At 45.9% G+C, this 13,948-nt stretch overlaps 1 protein-coding gene across 1 annotated transcript in view; it reads left to right on the forward strand.

Annotated features, from left to right (window-relative positions):
* Positions 1-2,936: 2,936 nt before the first annotated feature.
* Positions 2,937-13,948, forward strand: part of Sdk1 (sidekick cell adhesion molecule 1) — a 954,927-nt gene continuing 943,915 nt past the window's right edge. Inside the window, exon 1 of the mRNA XM_035444149.1 lies at positions 2,937-3,141. Within this exon, the coding sequence (XP_035300040.1) occupies positions 2,937-3,141 (205 nt within the window). The remainder of the gene's footprint in view (positions 3,142-13,948) is intronic.

A 13,948-nucleotide genomic window follows, 5' to 3' on the forward strand; every position in this document is an offset into this window, starting at 1 on the left:
CATGTCCTCATGCCTATGTAAGATACCATCTTCCTCACTGAGCCACCTCCCTAGGCTCTATTTCGGACTTCTGAGGTAGGGTCTCACCACATAGCCCAGGCTCACCTTGAACTGGTGAGACTGTTGCCCAGCCTCCCAAGTATTGGGGTTATAGGCATGCAGCACCATGCCTGGCTCTCTCAGTATTATTATTAACTGTTATTATTTTGTTTTTTGAGAAAGACTAGCTATCATCCAAGCACATTTTCACAGACAGTGACTAATGGGTCCTGTAAAAGGTACATAGGCTGGTGGGGGCGGCGGGACTTGGAGGAGGACTCGGGAGACCCAGATTCTTGCTCTGGCTTCAACACGGTTGGTTTGCATATATTAAACCCTACTGGCTTCATTTCTCCTGCTGCAGGATGGAGATCATAATAGAGCCTTACTTTCCCAAGGATGATACTGAAATAAAACATTTCCCCGAGGGGTCCCCAGACCTCTATAGCTGCAGCATCTTCTATCTTGATCTCCTATAAACCGACCATACCCTGACTCGGGTTTTGTCTTTTGCATGCAAGTTTGCAGGAAGGTTCCTGCTAACTGCAAGCTAAATCACAGCAAAAAAAGAAGCTGTGGACATTTCTGGAGTATGCAAAAGTCAAGAAGCTGCTGGAGTCCCATCGGTGCCGGTACTAGAAAAGTACAAGGATATATGTTATAGACGTTTGGAAAAGCTGAGCTGCAGGGCAGACTCGGGACTGGCAGAGCAAGGGTGTTTGATAACAAGCCTTGACACATGGGAACAGGAAAGGGTGACGAGCATTTACTGAGTGTGGATTAGGTCATTTTCTTGCAACAGACTCCTGAGATGGGAATTATTTCCAACTTTTTTCCAGCAACTCAATCAGCAATTTGCCCAAATTTCACAACTTGGAAGAGCAGAGCCAAATCTGCTCCACTGGTACTTAACCCACCTCCCATCTCTGCCTCTGAGCAAAGTAGAGGTTCTTAAAGGTGAAGAGGGTGAGATTTGCACCCCTGTCCTTGGGCAGGTCATGTCACCTCTATAAGCATCAGGACCAACAGTTTGGTGGGTGAAGATAGTGCTGCTGGCCAAACCTGAGCTCCTGGAGCACAGCAGACCTTGCTAGTTTATCCATTCCCCTGGCTTTTACATAATCCTGGAAGTCTGTAAAAGCCTACATACTTGGCAACAGAAATTACAAACACCGCCTCCCCCCACTCCCAGTCAGCATCCACATGTTCTCAAGATGCCAGGGCTGAGGGGACACTTCTCTTCTCTGGCAACCACTGCCCTTTTAGGAGCCCTGGCACCCCGAGAACAGGGCACATTCTGACTTCATTTTTTATTCCTTTGCTTTTTTGTAGCTTTTGTAGGAAAGGCAAGACTGGGTTCTCAGATACGGTTTCTAACCTACTATCTCCATCTGCTACCATCCCTGGGCCTCAGTTTCCTTAACTGTTAACTTAATAGATAAGGGCCCTGTCTAGAGTCAAGCTCAATACATGCTCTCCAAACAGGAACTGGCTCTTACAATTCTCAACCCTTTGCCTGGGGCTTTCGTTGGCGGGGACAATCAACACAGCAGTACTTATAAAGTTGACCTAGAGCACTTTGTAGGGAGCCAGCGCCCTGCTGGGCACACTCCCTGTCTCCTTGGCCTTCTAGTCACACATGACCTCACTCAAACAACATTACATGCTCTCCGCCAACTCCCAACAAGGAAGGACTGGATGTTACCTCCCAGCTCCCTTCCCCCAAAATCCCAGCCTCTGGGCTCTAGCGTGCTGAGTTCACCCCATAAACTTAGCTAATGGTTACCACATGCTGCTGAGGGTCCGCGCCCAACCCCACCCCTCCACCCCTGCAGGCTCCCCAGACCCTAGGATGTCCGATTCTTCCTCAAGCAGGCCCTTTCTCCACATCTTCCCACGACACAACGGGAGGCGCCCTGCGCTGTGGTCCTGTTGGCCACGCATGACCTTGGACGCCTCTCCAAAGCCATGTCCACTCCTCGGAACAGGCTGAGTGTTTGCGACGCACGGAGCCTCCGGTTGCTGGGAATTGCAAACTTGATCGCGCGCCTTTCTCCTTTGCAATGACAGCAACTTGGCTCATCACCCCAGTACCAGAGTCCCTGGCGTGGAAGCAGGGAGGCTCCCGGGACTCATGGAGGGGCGTGCCCACCGGCCCTCCGCTCGGGGATCCCTCTGGAACGGCTGGGCCCGCGATGCCGGGGGGCCGCCACACCTGTCATCCCACCGGCGGGACTCGAGGCGCAGCCCCGGGGGTCCCCCGGTGAGAGAATAGGCACCTCCCCGCCTGAGCACATCCCTCAGACAAGCCCGCCAGGGAAGCGCGTGCCGAGACGGCGCGCCGGCTGCAATCCCCGCTGCGGGTCCCTAGGGGGCGCAGCGGGCGCGGGAAGTCGCTCTGGGCTCCCGCACGAAATTGCAAGCGGGCGGGCGCGGCGAGTTTGAAAACAAGCGAGCACCGTGGGGGCGGGTCCCAGGCGCGAGAACTGCCGGGCTCGGCCAATCAGAGGCGGGCGGCGGGCGCGGGCGGCGCGTGCGGCCGGGCTGTGAATGGGGCGCGGCGGTCGCGGCGGCCGAGGCGAGAGCCGGCGCGCGGGCGGGCGCACTTTCTCCTCAGCGCCGGGCGGGGGCGGCGCCGGCGGCGGCGGCGGCAGAGGCGGCGGCAGAGGCGTTCTGCTCAGCTCCCCTCAGAGAGCGCTGCGGGCCCGGCGCTGCGCGGCTGCGAAGAGCCAGGGCGACGTGCCGGGCATTTCCCCGCTCGCTGACAACTTCTCCTCGGCCCGGCTCGCTGTTCATCGGAGCCCGGACGCCGCCCCTCCGCGCCCGCCGCTGCCTCAGCGGGGCTGCGCGCTCCGCCCGCCCTGTCCGTCCGCGGCCCGGGGTGGCGGCTCCGCGGCATGGCCCGCGCCCGGCCCTCGGTGGCGGCGGTGGCGCGGCGCCCCCTGAGCGTGGACCAGCCAGCAAGACCGAGCGCCCGAGCTGCGAGCGCGCCCCAGACCCCCGGGCCGGGCGCGGGCCGGCGGGCGGCAAAGTTGAGGCCAAGCCGCGGGCGGTGGGCGCTGCTGTTGCTCCAGCTGCACTTGCTGCGGGCGCTGGCGCAAGGTAGGTGCGGGCCTGGCCGGGGTGACACCCCCTCCCCAAGGTGGACTTTGTGGGCCCCTCCCGGGGTGGGCTTTAGGGGTGTGCAAACCCGGGGTGGACTCTTGGAGCGCGCGCCGCCCGGGGTGATACCCTAGGGGTGAACTTTGTGGGCGCCACCTGGTCTATATTAGGAATGGGTATCTGAGGTGACTTTGTAAGTGGACATCTGTGGGCTGGGCTTCAGAGGTGCACAATCTTGGGGTGACACCCTGTGGTGTAGTTTGTGGGTGCCATCTGGGATGAGCTACGTTATGAGTGGATACCTTTGGACTGAGTTTTAGGGCTGTACAATCTTGGGGTGACACCTTTGGGGTGAACTATATTATGGGTGGACATCCCTGAGGTGACTTTGCAGGTGACTACCTCAGGACTGAGCTTTAGGGCTGCACGGTCTTGGGGTGACACCCCTGGGGTGGAGTATGGATGCACACCTCTCGGCTGGACTGTGCACACACCCCTGGAATGGACTCTTGGAGTGGGCGCCACCTGGCATGGGCTGTGTTAGGAATGGACATCGCTGGGGTGGACTTTAGAAATGGATGCTTCTGGGCTAGGCCGTGGGGGTGTGAAATACTAGAGCGCACACCCCTGGGATGGACTATTTGAATGGTCACCCCCCCCCCCATTATAAGAGTATGCATCTCTGGTGGACTTTAGGGTTGACACTCGGGGTGGTGGTGGTGCGTTCAGCCTGGAGTAGGCTATGGATAGATATCTTTGGGGTGTACTTTGGGGATGGACACTACTGGAGTAGATGACCCTGACACGGGCTTTGGGGGTGTTGGCACTTTGGATGGATCCTATAGGTGGGCGCTGCCTGAGTGGACAGCTTTGGGGTGGACTCTGGGCTTGTGCGCCGCCTGGGGTGGATCCTCCAGGGTAGACTTTGTGGGTATGGCCTGGAGTGGCCACGGAGTTGTGGGTGCCCTTCGGTGCAATGCTGGGAAGTTTGCTAGCCTTTAGGGCCTCCCACCCTCTGAATCACCTGATCAGGTCACTAGGTCTGGAGGCAGCTAAAGGGTTAATGCGGTGTGCCTCTAATCCGCTCAGCAGCAGCAATTGGGGAGCGCGCTAACACTGAGTAGCTGGAGAATGCGCCCTGTGTGTTGTGTGTTGCATTTTCTTTCTCTCTTTCTTCTTCTATTTTAAATCGGAGCCCTGGAAGAACCTTTAAAGTTGAGCCCTAGCCACCAAGGCTTCAAAGAACGCCCAGCGCGTCCTATTGCACTGATTAAACACGAGCTGATTCGTATCTGAGTCTGCACCGCAGAGTCTTGTTAACGATGAGTGACATTCGCGGTGGACTTCAAATATCAAGTGCCAGTCACCACCAGCCGTCCTTTCTCCCCCTCCCCAGGGCTGACTCCCCCCATCCCCCCGTCCTGATGCCTCACCCCAAGTGGGTGCCTTGTACTCGGTGGAGCAAAACTTTGAGAGCCCACAGCTTTGCCTCCGGGCTTTGGTTTTCTCCCTGGGTTGACTTCTGTTTGGAACACCGAGGTGTTCTCTAAAATAAGGAAAGGGGATCTGTGGATTCCAGGTGACCTTTTGCAAACGGAAATGGAATCTCTCCCGAAAGAGTTTTCCCTCCTAAATCTGGATTTCCCCTGCATAAACCTGAAGCGTACATGTGCCAGTCAGCTTCCTATTGCCCGGGGAGGTTGCTGGTCTAAAAACATAAAACCCAGACATAATCGTGTTAACATGACTTTTGATGGAGTCTTTAAAAACAGATTGGTGAACCTGGTTTGTTATGGGTAGTTTAGAAAAAATAACTTCATTGCTTGTATCCTGGAAGCTTACCCAAGTAAGTCATTGCTTATTTGGAGATGGAAGGAAATAGGAATATTATAGTTAAAATACGAATAGCTGTGTTCTGTGTTAATATATGCCCGTGAGTTATGTGCGGTAAAAATTGATTTAAATGTAATACTTAAAGTCTGACTTCAAAATTACAACGAGATAGTTTAACAGGAAGGTAATAACTTAATATTCTTATTTGAGCTTACCTAATGTTATCTGAGTGGCATCCCTCTTCCCCTTAGGTTTTGATAAATGCCCCCTTTCTATAAGGGAACAAATCACTGTGTTTCTGGTTACTTTAACCCCTCCATGCCTAACATACTCATTTCACTTTGTGTGTGTGTGTGTGTGTGTGTGTGTGTGTGTGTGTGTGTGCCACTTTTTACCTACGGATGTTATCCAGAAGAAAACAACATTTACTGATTGTGTAAGATGTAATTTGTCAGAGAAACCAGGTTCAAGTGAAGAAATCAAGATCACTTAGGATAACCTTCAGAGATGGAGTTCAGTTTCTCTTCTCAAAAATGAAAGTGATTTTCACTTGGCAGTCACCTATACGTTTGAAGATTGGCACACCACTTTGAATGGTGGGAAAGATTTGCTAGAACCCATGTTTCGAGGTGTATCAGTTTATCAGCTGCATCTCAAAGGCCATGTAAAGCGTTGCCCTTTCATAGTTGCAATGTTAGTAAAAATCACTAATTTTATAAATACATATACTAAGGCAACAGCCATACTTTTCAAAGAGAGGACTCTTTTAAATGAAAACACACATACTAGTTTCACATTTATATGGTGCAAGAAAGTATGCAGACCTTTTAGTGTAAAATTTCAAATAGGTTGTCACAAATTTTAAATTCATCGACAGGTTCCTGTTCTTTGTGCTATGTGAAATGTGTAATATATCCATCATTTTTTATATCATATTGAAAATTCATATTACAGAGGAGATGTCACCATTTGACAAAACCTCATGTATCTTGAAAATGAAAATTCCGGTACTGCTGTCGAGATTTCTGATGAGATGATGAGTTGGTCATGTGCACAGGAATGCATTCTCTAGAATCTTATCAGATAAAATGTAACATTTTGCATGGAACAGTTATCACTAAGTTGAAACTGTCATAATGCCATATTGATACTGTGTATCTATCTAAGGCCATTCCTAATTCCTCTGTAGGCTTTTCCTCTTAGGATACTTTCTTAAAGGTGGTCATGATTTCTACCAGACGGACGGACAGACGGACGGACTCTCTCTCTCTCTCTCTCTCTCTCTCTCTCTCTCTCTCTCTCTGTCTCTGTCTCTCTGTCTCTCTGTCTCTCTCTCTCTCTCTCTCTCTCACACACACACACACACACACACACACACACACACACACACACACACGGCTAAAGTTACAAGCAGGGAATGAATATATTTCTGACCATGATGTGAAGCACCAGGTTTGGATCTTACAAATGTAACTTCAGTATGTACTACAGTTTCTTTTCTGTACATGGAAATGGAAATTATATACTTTGCTAATTGGTGTATGTTTAATTGTTCATGACTCCTCTGGATTTCCGAATGCCATGCTGTTAGTTCTGGAAGACAGGTGGCAATACATGCTTTCTTTATGCTGCGTACCAAGTATGAGTGGTTCTGAAAGAGGGCTTCTGAGGCGAGGGATGCATTGTAGGGGTAGGGGTGTCTTGGGATGCAGAATTCTGTTTCTCTGAACCTGGAGAAATGACTCTGTTGATAAAATGTTTTCTGGGCAAACATGAAGAACTGAGCTCAGATCCATAGCACTCACTTAAAAGTCCCAGTGACCCTAGCACAGAGGATGGGGTAGGACAGAGTCAGACAGATCCCTTGAAGCTGCTTGGCCAATCAGTTTAGCAGAATTGCTAAGCTCTGGCTTCAGTGAGAGACCCTGTCTCAAAAATAAAATGTTTCCAGTCTCATGGATCTGTTCTTATAATCACTGGTGCAGGTATGCAGGACCAGCTCATTTTTAGTGAGCCACCAAGTGCTTTCCAGGTGACTCTCACCTCCACTCCCATTTAAGAATCCCTGGCTACTTTGCTTTGTTGTTTCACTCCAGTTATCAGCTGACTTTCTGGAAACTTCCAGAAAGTTTCACAGCTTGGCTGCACACTAGAATCCTTTGGGAGCTTTGAGGCAGGATTGGACTTCTAGGCTTTGTTGACTTGAGGTTTGACCTCAGCATTAGGATCTCAAGGCTCCCCAATTGGTTCTGATGATTAGTCAGGTTTGGGAACCATTGTTCTGTGCAACTCTATTCCCCCTTTAATCTTGTCCCCAAGCCTTCAGATCTTAGTGGCTTTTATGGGCCTGGAATCTGTGTTTGATCAAACCCTGCATAGATCCTGAGCTCATTTTCTAACCAGCCCTTTTAGTTTGCATTGTGCTCCTTGCTAATGAAACTGTTCAGCATCTGACTTGTGATACTCCTAGGATCACATTAGAACCATTAGTGACATTTATTTATTTGACAAAGTTTCCTGTGACTCAGGCCTCACACACAAACTTACTGTGTAGCTAAGGATGACCTTGAACTTCCTCTGACTTCTATGTCCTGAGTTCTTAGATTCTGTGACATGTACCACCATACCCACTTTATTGCTAGTGAAATTTAAAGAATACAGTTGTCTAGGCTTCACCCTAGACTTGCTAGGTCTCAGAAGAATATATTTCAAAAGGTTCTGTATATTGTATGGCTCAGTGGTTAAGAACACACACATGGCTGCTCACAACCATCTGTAACTCCCAGTTGCAGGGGATCTGATATCCTCTTCAGGCCTCAGAGGGCATTGCACACATGTGGTGCATAGGCATATGTTCAGGAAAGACACCCATACACATTTTTTAAAAAGGAGTTCTACGGTGAGATTATCATATTCTATTTTGTTCCTATCCTTGTGTTGCTGATCCCATAATCTCACTGAATTTGCTGGCACTTTTACCCCTGTTTTCCTGTGGTCTGAGCCACTTTCCTCATGCCATTTGCCAGCTGTGGGTAAAGTCTGCTAATTATCCTTTCTGCCACTTGTTTGATGGAGAAATAACAAAGCAGTGTTAATTGAGGTCATTACAAGCCTAGCCTCCCTTTGAGTTCCTATTGTTTTCCATTAATCCAGATGCTCTTTGTGTCCCCTCTTCCTCTTACCCTCTGAACAAATTCCTTAATTCTGTAGTTTGAATTTGAACTGGAGCATGGGCTCCAGACCACCTTGCTTCACTAGAGTCTTGTACTTAGTGTTCAGACACTGAATTGAATCTTCCCAGACCACTGCACATTTAACAGAGGGCCAATAGTCACTTGATTGGGTAAACTATTGTCCCTTTCTATGAGGTCTTCATGTAATCACCTTAATGGTCCCTTTTGAACCAAGCACCAAGGATGAGTTTATTCTTCCCACACCTCCCCTTCCCCCTTTTAAAAACATTTGTGTGTGAGTGTGCATGTACTACAGTACCAGTGTGGAGGACAGAGGGCAACTTGTGAGGATTGGTTCTCTCCTTCCACCATGAGGGTGCCTGGGATAGACCTCAGGTTGTCCAGTTGGTTGTTCAAACTCTTGAGAGAAGGTAGTACTTTGTTCTTTTATCTGTGAGGAATCTAGATGTTGAGGTGTTAACTGATTTGCTCAAGGCTCCAGGAGGAGTTACTGGTGGAGCCTGAAAGAAAAGCCTGATCCAGGATCTGTTAACATAGTTAGGGGTTCCCTGTAGCCTGTGCCTTTGGAAGGAGAGAAGAAAATAGGAAGCACTCTGATCCATAATGCAGAAAGATGGTGGGTGAAACTCTAATCAGTAGTCTATGGACTGACCTGGCCGTGACTTTCAGTTTACCTCACAATGGTGGTCATGAGCCAATAGAAATTGCATTAGAGAATTCTGAGGATAGAGAAGTGTATATAACACCTTCTTTGCATCCAAACCCTGTCCCCTAATAGAATAGTTGTTGCCACTTTGGTATTCCCTCCCCCCACTAATTTTTCTTTTTACACTATAACTTGAACTCCAGTTAAGTGGGCAGTGTGCTGCCATTCCAGGGTGGACCCCTGGGAGTAAACATGCCATTTTTTTGGAGACATTTGAAAAATTATTTTTTCTACTTTAATGTACATTGAATTTAAGACTTACAAAGGTGGAGCATGTTAGGCACCAGTAGATCTTTTAGTTACTGTTTTGTTGTATCATGTGCATTCTCTAACAACAAACAGTTAAATTCAGCCACCTGCTGGGCCTGTAGCCAGCTGGGAAGTTCTGTATCTTAAATACTGGCTTCAGACAAAGTGGAGACTGCAAATAAGACTGGTATCTAAGTGATACAAGCTTTGCAGTTAACTAAATTTTATGTTTCCTTTCTAAGAGTCCTTGTATCTTTGTTGTCACATAGGATTGGAGTTTCAGGTTGTATGATACTTTTCTGCCTCATTCTGACCTTGTTTAGGGGTTCTCAGAGGTCAGGTTAGTGATATCCACTCACTAAAATTAAATCATGGAATGGGCATAGGATAAGGAGGGGCATTGAGATTGTGTAAACTCTGGTTTAGGATTTTCTAAATAAAACTGAAATTGAGAGAGAGGACACCATGAGTTCCATGTTTGGCTGTTGAGTGAAGCTGAGGGTGGTTTTGAAGATAGTTCGAAAAGTGTGCAATAAACAGTCAATGAATTATTTAAAAATAAAAATTTAATGTTGCATATCATTACTCAGTTAAATACTTCTAGTAAGCAGCAATGCATTAAGCATTCTAAGTTCATATAGTTTCCTTTAATGTAATTAATTTGACCAGCATTTCTACAAGACATTAGAAATTCTGCCTAAGTTTTGCATCTCTTTTAATAAGAATGTATAAATATTTGTAGTCTCAATCCTGGGGGAGAATGCATTTTGTCAGTTAGGACTTTTGTTCTGGCACTTCCCTCCTTCATGGTAACACATAGAAATCACTGTGATAAGCTTTTCAGTGGATCTTGGATGCAGAAGTCTGTTCTTCAATAGATACCTTCCTGCTGGTTACAGGTTTTACACCTGAGACCTTCTGGAGAAAGTATTAGTTTTACAGCTTCATGACTTTAACACTGTTTTCTCTCCCCACTCTGTACAAATAAAATAACAATAAAACAAACAACTCATGAACGTTGGTGTATGTTTGTTAGTCTAGCAGGTATGAGGTCTGTCCCATGACAAACAGCTCTAAAGCCAGACTGTGGCATCAGCTTGGCCCCATCTCCTATGAGCATTGTGGGAATGAGAACAATTTCTCTAAAGCTTTCCTAGGAGCATGGCTGTGGCAGGTGGAAAAAGTGTTGGGCTAAGTGTCTGTAGCCCTGGCTTTTATCTCAATCAGAAACCACCTTGCAGTGTGAGCAAGTCCGCTAGCCTCTCCAGATTCTATTTTCCCACCTGTAAAAGGTGGTGGTGGTGGGAGCTTAGACTAGTAAGTGAGTAGATGTTCCAAATCGTTCTGCTCTAATTCTCTCCTCTTCCATGTTGATAGCCTTTCTCCGTGTCTCCAGACTCTCTGAATGTGCCTGCTGTCTGGGTTCTGTAACTCCATATGTCTTAGTGCCTAGGAACTGCTTCCTTTCATTTCACTATTGTCAGGGTATATATATAGTGTTGAAGACAACTGGTGCAATGTAATATTTCTCCTTAGGTGCTGCTGTCTAGCATGTGATAGATTTACTACAGCCTGAAAATGGTTCATGCTCAAAATTTTAGGTTCTGTAAAACAAATTAGTGCTGTAATTTATCAGTGTAAGCCTGAAGTTTGGAGAAATAAATATTCTTAAAATAGGAGACATTTATTTATCTAAATGGCTAGAAGAAGAAAGAGCATGACTAATCTAAATCTGGTGGCAATTAATGCAGTGAGAAATTTAAACAGAGATGGAATAATGATGGCCATGAAGATGTTTAGATTTACTGGACAGTGACCATCAGTAATTTAAAAATTATTTAAAATTAGCTCTAGAATGATTTTTCACTTTTAACAGGATTAGCTGCCATTCTGTTGACATACAGTGTCTAGAGAAGTTAATAGCTATCAGTTAAATAATTCAAGTTCTGGACAACTGACTTGTCAGTCAAGTAAATTTATTAAATGGTCTGTGGGAATTAGCTTATTGAACATTTGGTAAGACTATGGTTTCTTCATTATTAAAAAAATTGTTGGCCAGGCGTTGGTGGCACACGCCTTTAATCCCAGCACCCGGGAGGCAGAGGCAGGCGGATCTCTGTGAGTTCAAGGCCAGCCTGATCTCCACAGTGAGTGCGAGGATAGGCTCCAAAGCTACACAGAGAAACCCTGTCTCAAAAAACCAAAAAAAAAATAATAATTGTGTTTTTATGTATGTGTATATATGTGTGAATGCCATGTGTGTGTGTAGGTACCCTTGGAGGCCAGAAGGAGGCACTGGATTCCTTGAAGTTGGAGGTAGAGGGTTATGAGTATCCTGAGACTGGTACTAGGAACTGAATTCTGTTCCCCTGGAAGAGTAGCAAGCATCCCTAATCTCTGAGCCATCTCTCTGAATGTTACTGATTTTACTGTTTTTATTTAAAATTTATTATTATTGTGTATATATGCACATGTATTTGTGTGAGCATTTGTATATCAGAACACACCTGTGAGAATGTGTGGTGGCATGTTTATGCCTAGCATGCCTGTGGAGGGAAGTCAGAAAACAATTCTCAAGAGTAGGTTCTCTCTTCTTACCATGGTTTCTAGGGATTAGTCTTAGGTTGTCAACCTTATACAGTACATACTTTTACCTGCTGAGCTACCTCACAGATTTCACTGTGTTTAAAACAATTATTTTAAAATGGACAATGCTGCTTCCGGATGATGTGGGCTTTTAGATGATGGGCTACAGGAAACTCTGGAACTAATTGTGATAGGCAAAATTGTCCTCAGGTACAATGTTTTGTTGCCTTTTCTCTCTTTTGGAACTTTATATATGCACTGTACCCACCAATTCTTTACCGTGAGAAGTTTAGAAGCTTTATTTACAAAGATGAATGGCCTTTATAAAATAAAAACAAAAATAGTAGTAAGCACCAGGAGCTCTGGGAGGAATATGGCTATTTGGGGAACTTCAGCATATAGTTATTTTTGAGAATAGTCGGTGGGGGTCATTTAGCCACTGAACCTGGAAATACTTGTCTGGTTTGAGGTAGGAAGGGATTTTGTATAACACAGGTATAACTGATCATACTTAAGTGAGAATGACCTTCTCTAGAGTTAGTTTGTGTATGTTGGTGGCTTCTTTGTGAAAAAGGCCTGTTTTGAGACTGAAGGGCAGTTGTAGCTTGACTATCTCCAGGTGGTAGGTGTGATGCAGGAGAGATTGAGATTATTCCTGACTAAGCTGTTCTATAAGGTGCAAGGCAGCATTGAATTTACACATGAACCACCAGATGGCAACAGAAAAGGTGTTTGTATAGGATGCAGTTGTTTCCACAGCTTTGTTTATTTCTGTGGTACACCATCTCTCAGTATACTTATATATGCATTTTCTTTGGGGCTGAAAAACACCAGGAATTGATAATACCTGGCAACGTAAGATCAAAATCAGGAAGTTGAATAGTGCTGCCATGTCACTAGAAAAAGATTTTATTTATTTTACATGAGCACATGTATTAAACATTCCCTAAGGAAGTGAGCTTCCAGGGATGCAACTTGATCATTTCTATCATTGTGTAGTCCATGCTTCTGCTCTATGTTGTTATTCAACTTTCCTATAGCTCTCAGTGTAAGCAGAAATAATTTGCAGGATATTAAATAAACACACAAACATGGCTCTTACCCCAAAGCATTTTCTGTAACACCTTTGAAAGGAGGTCATGAGCTTATAAACATTGAACATATTTATGTATTTGCTGGATGATTGTTCTTTTGCTTTAAGTAGAATATGTTTTGGTTTTGTCTCACAGACTTATTCTCCACACACACACCCATTTAACTGCTATCTTGGCTCTTTTATAGTCTTTTTCTTAGGTAAGTCTCCTGTGTACAAACTAGAAACTCAGCCCAAATTTCTTCAGGATAAAAATAAAAACAGATTTTATTGCAGGTATCCAAGGGAGTCACAATGTACCTAGCGGGATGCCACTTTGACAGACTTGGACATGTTCAGGATTTATCTTTTCTTCAGAAATGAGAACCCAGGAATAATGCTAGGATGCATGAGGCTCTGGGTTTGAGTTACAGTAACACACAGACATACCTGCCCACCCACTCCAGTCCTCAGAAACTGCCCTCTCTCATGTGTCTGCATCTTTCTGTGCCACTGTTATCTTGACTCATTGAAAATGGTTTTCTTTGCACAGCTGAAAGTCAGCTGTGGTCAGTCTTTGTGTTTCTAGCTTCAGATCCTCAAATATGGGTTGACTGAAAGCTTTGGTCCCCGAGCCCAGGTTTTGTGAAATAATCAGTGTTTTCTTTTCTTTTTTTTTTCTTTTCTTTCTTTTTGCATGTGTGTTGTGATAGGATCTTGCCACGTAGCCAAAGCTGGCCTAGGATTTGCAGTCCATCTGCTTTAACCTCCTGAGTTGGGGTTATTCACGAGCACTACTGTGCCAGGATCAGGTTTATATTTTGAATTATTGTCTCAAGGGAGATAAAGCATCCCATCTGTTGTAAAAGTGAGACTGGATGGAAGAAACTAGAGTAATGCCTGTAGTTAAGGATTTAGGGGGCACAAAGTAGAGCTGGGAAGTACATTGTACAATGAATGAGGAAGGTCACAGGCCACATTCAGGCCTCTTTCTAGGAAGATCAGTTGGTGAGTATGGTTGTCCCTGAGTGTGGACCTTTGTTTGGATAGCATGATAATGATCCAGGTTTTGAACACATTAGTGTGAGGTTCTCTGAAGCTTCCAGCCAGCTGTTCAGAAGCTGAGCTCAGAATTAGAAGAGTGGCCTAAACTTTCTGTATAGTTAT

The sequence above is a fragment of the Cricetulus griseus genome, chromosome 4, assembly GCF_003668045.3.
Source record: "Cricetulus griseus strain 17A/GY chromosome 4, alternate assembly CriGri-PICRH-1.0, whole genome shotgun sequence".
Taxonomy (NCBI): domain Eukaryota; kingdom Metazoa; phylum Chordata; class Mammalia; order Rodentia; family Cricetidae; genus Cricetulus; species Cricetulus griseus.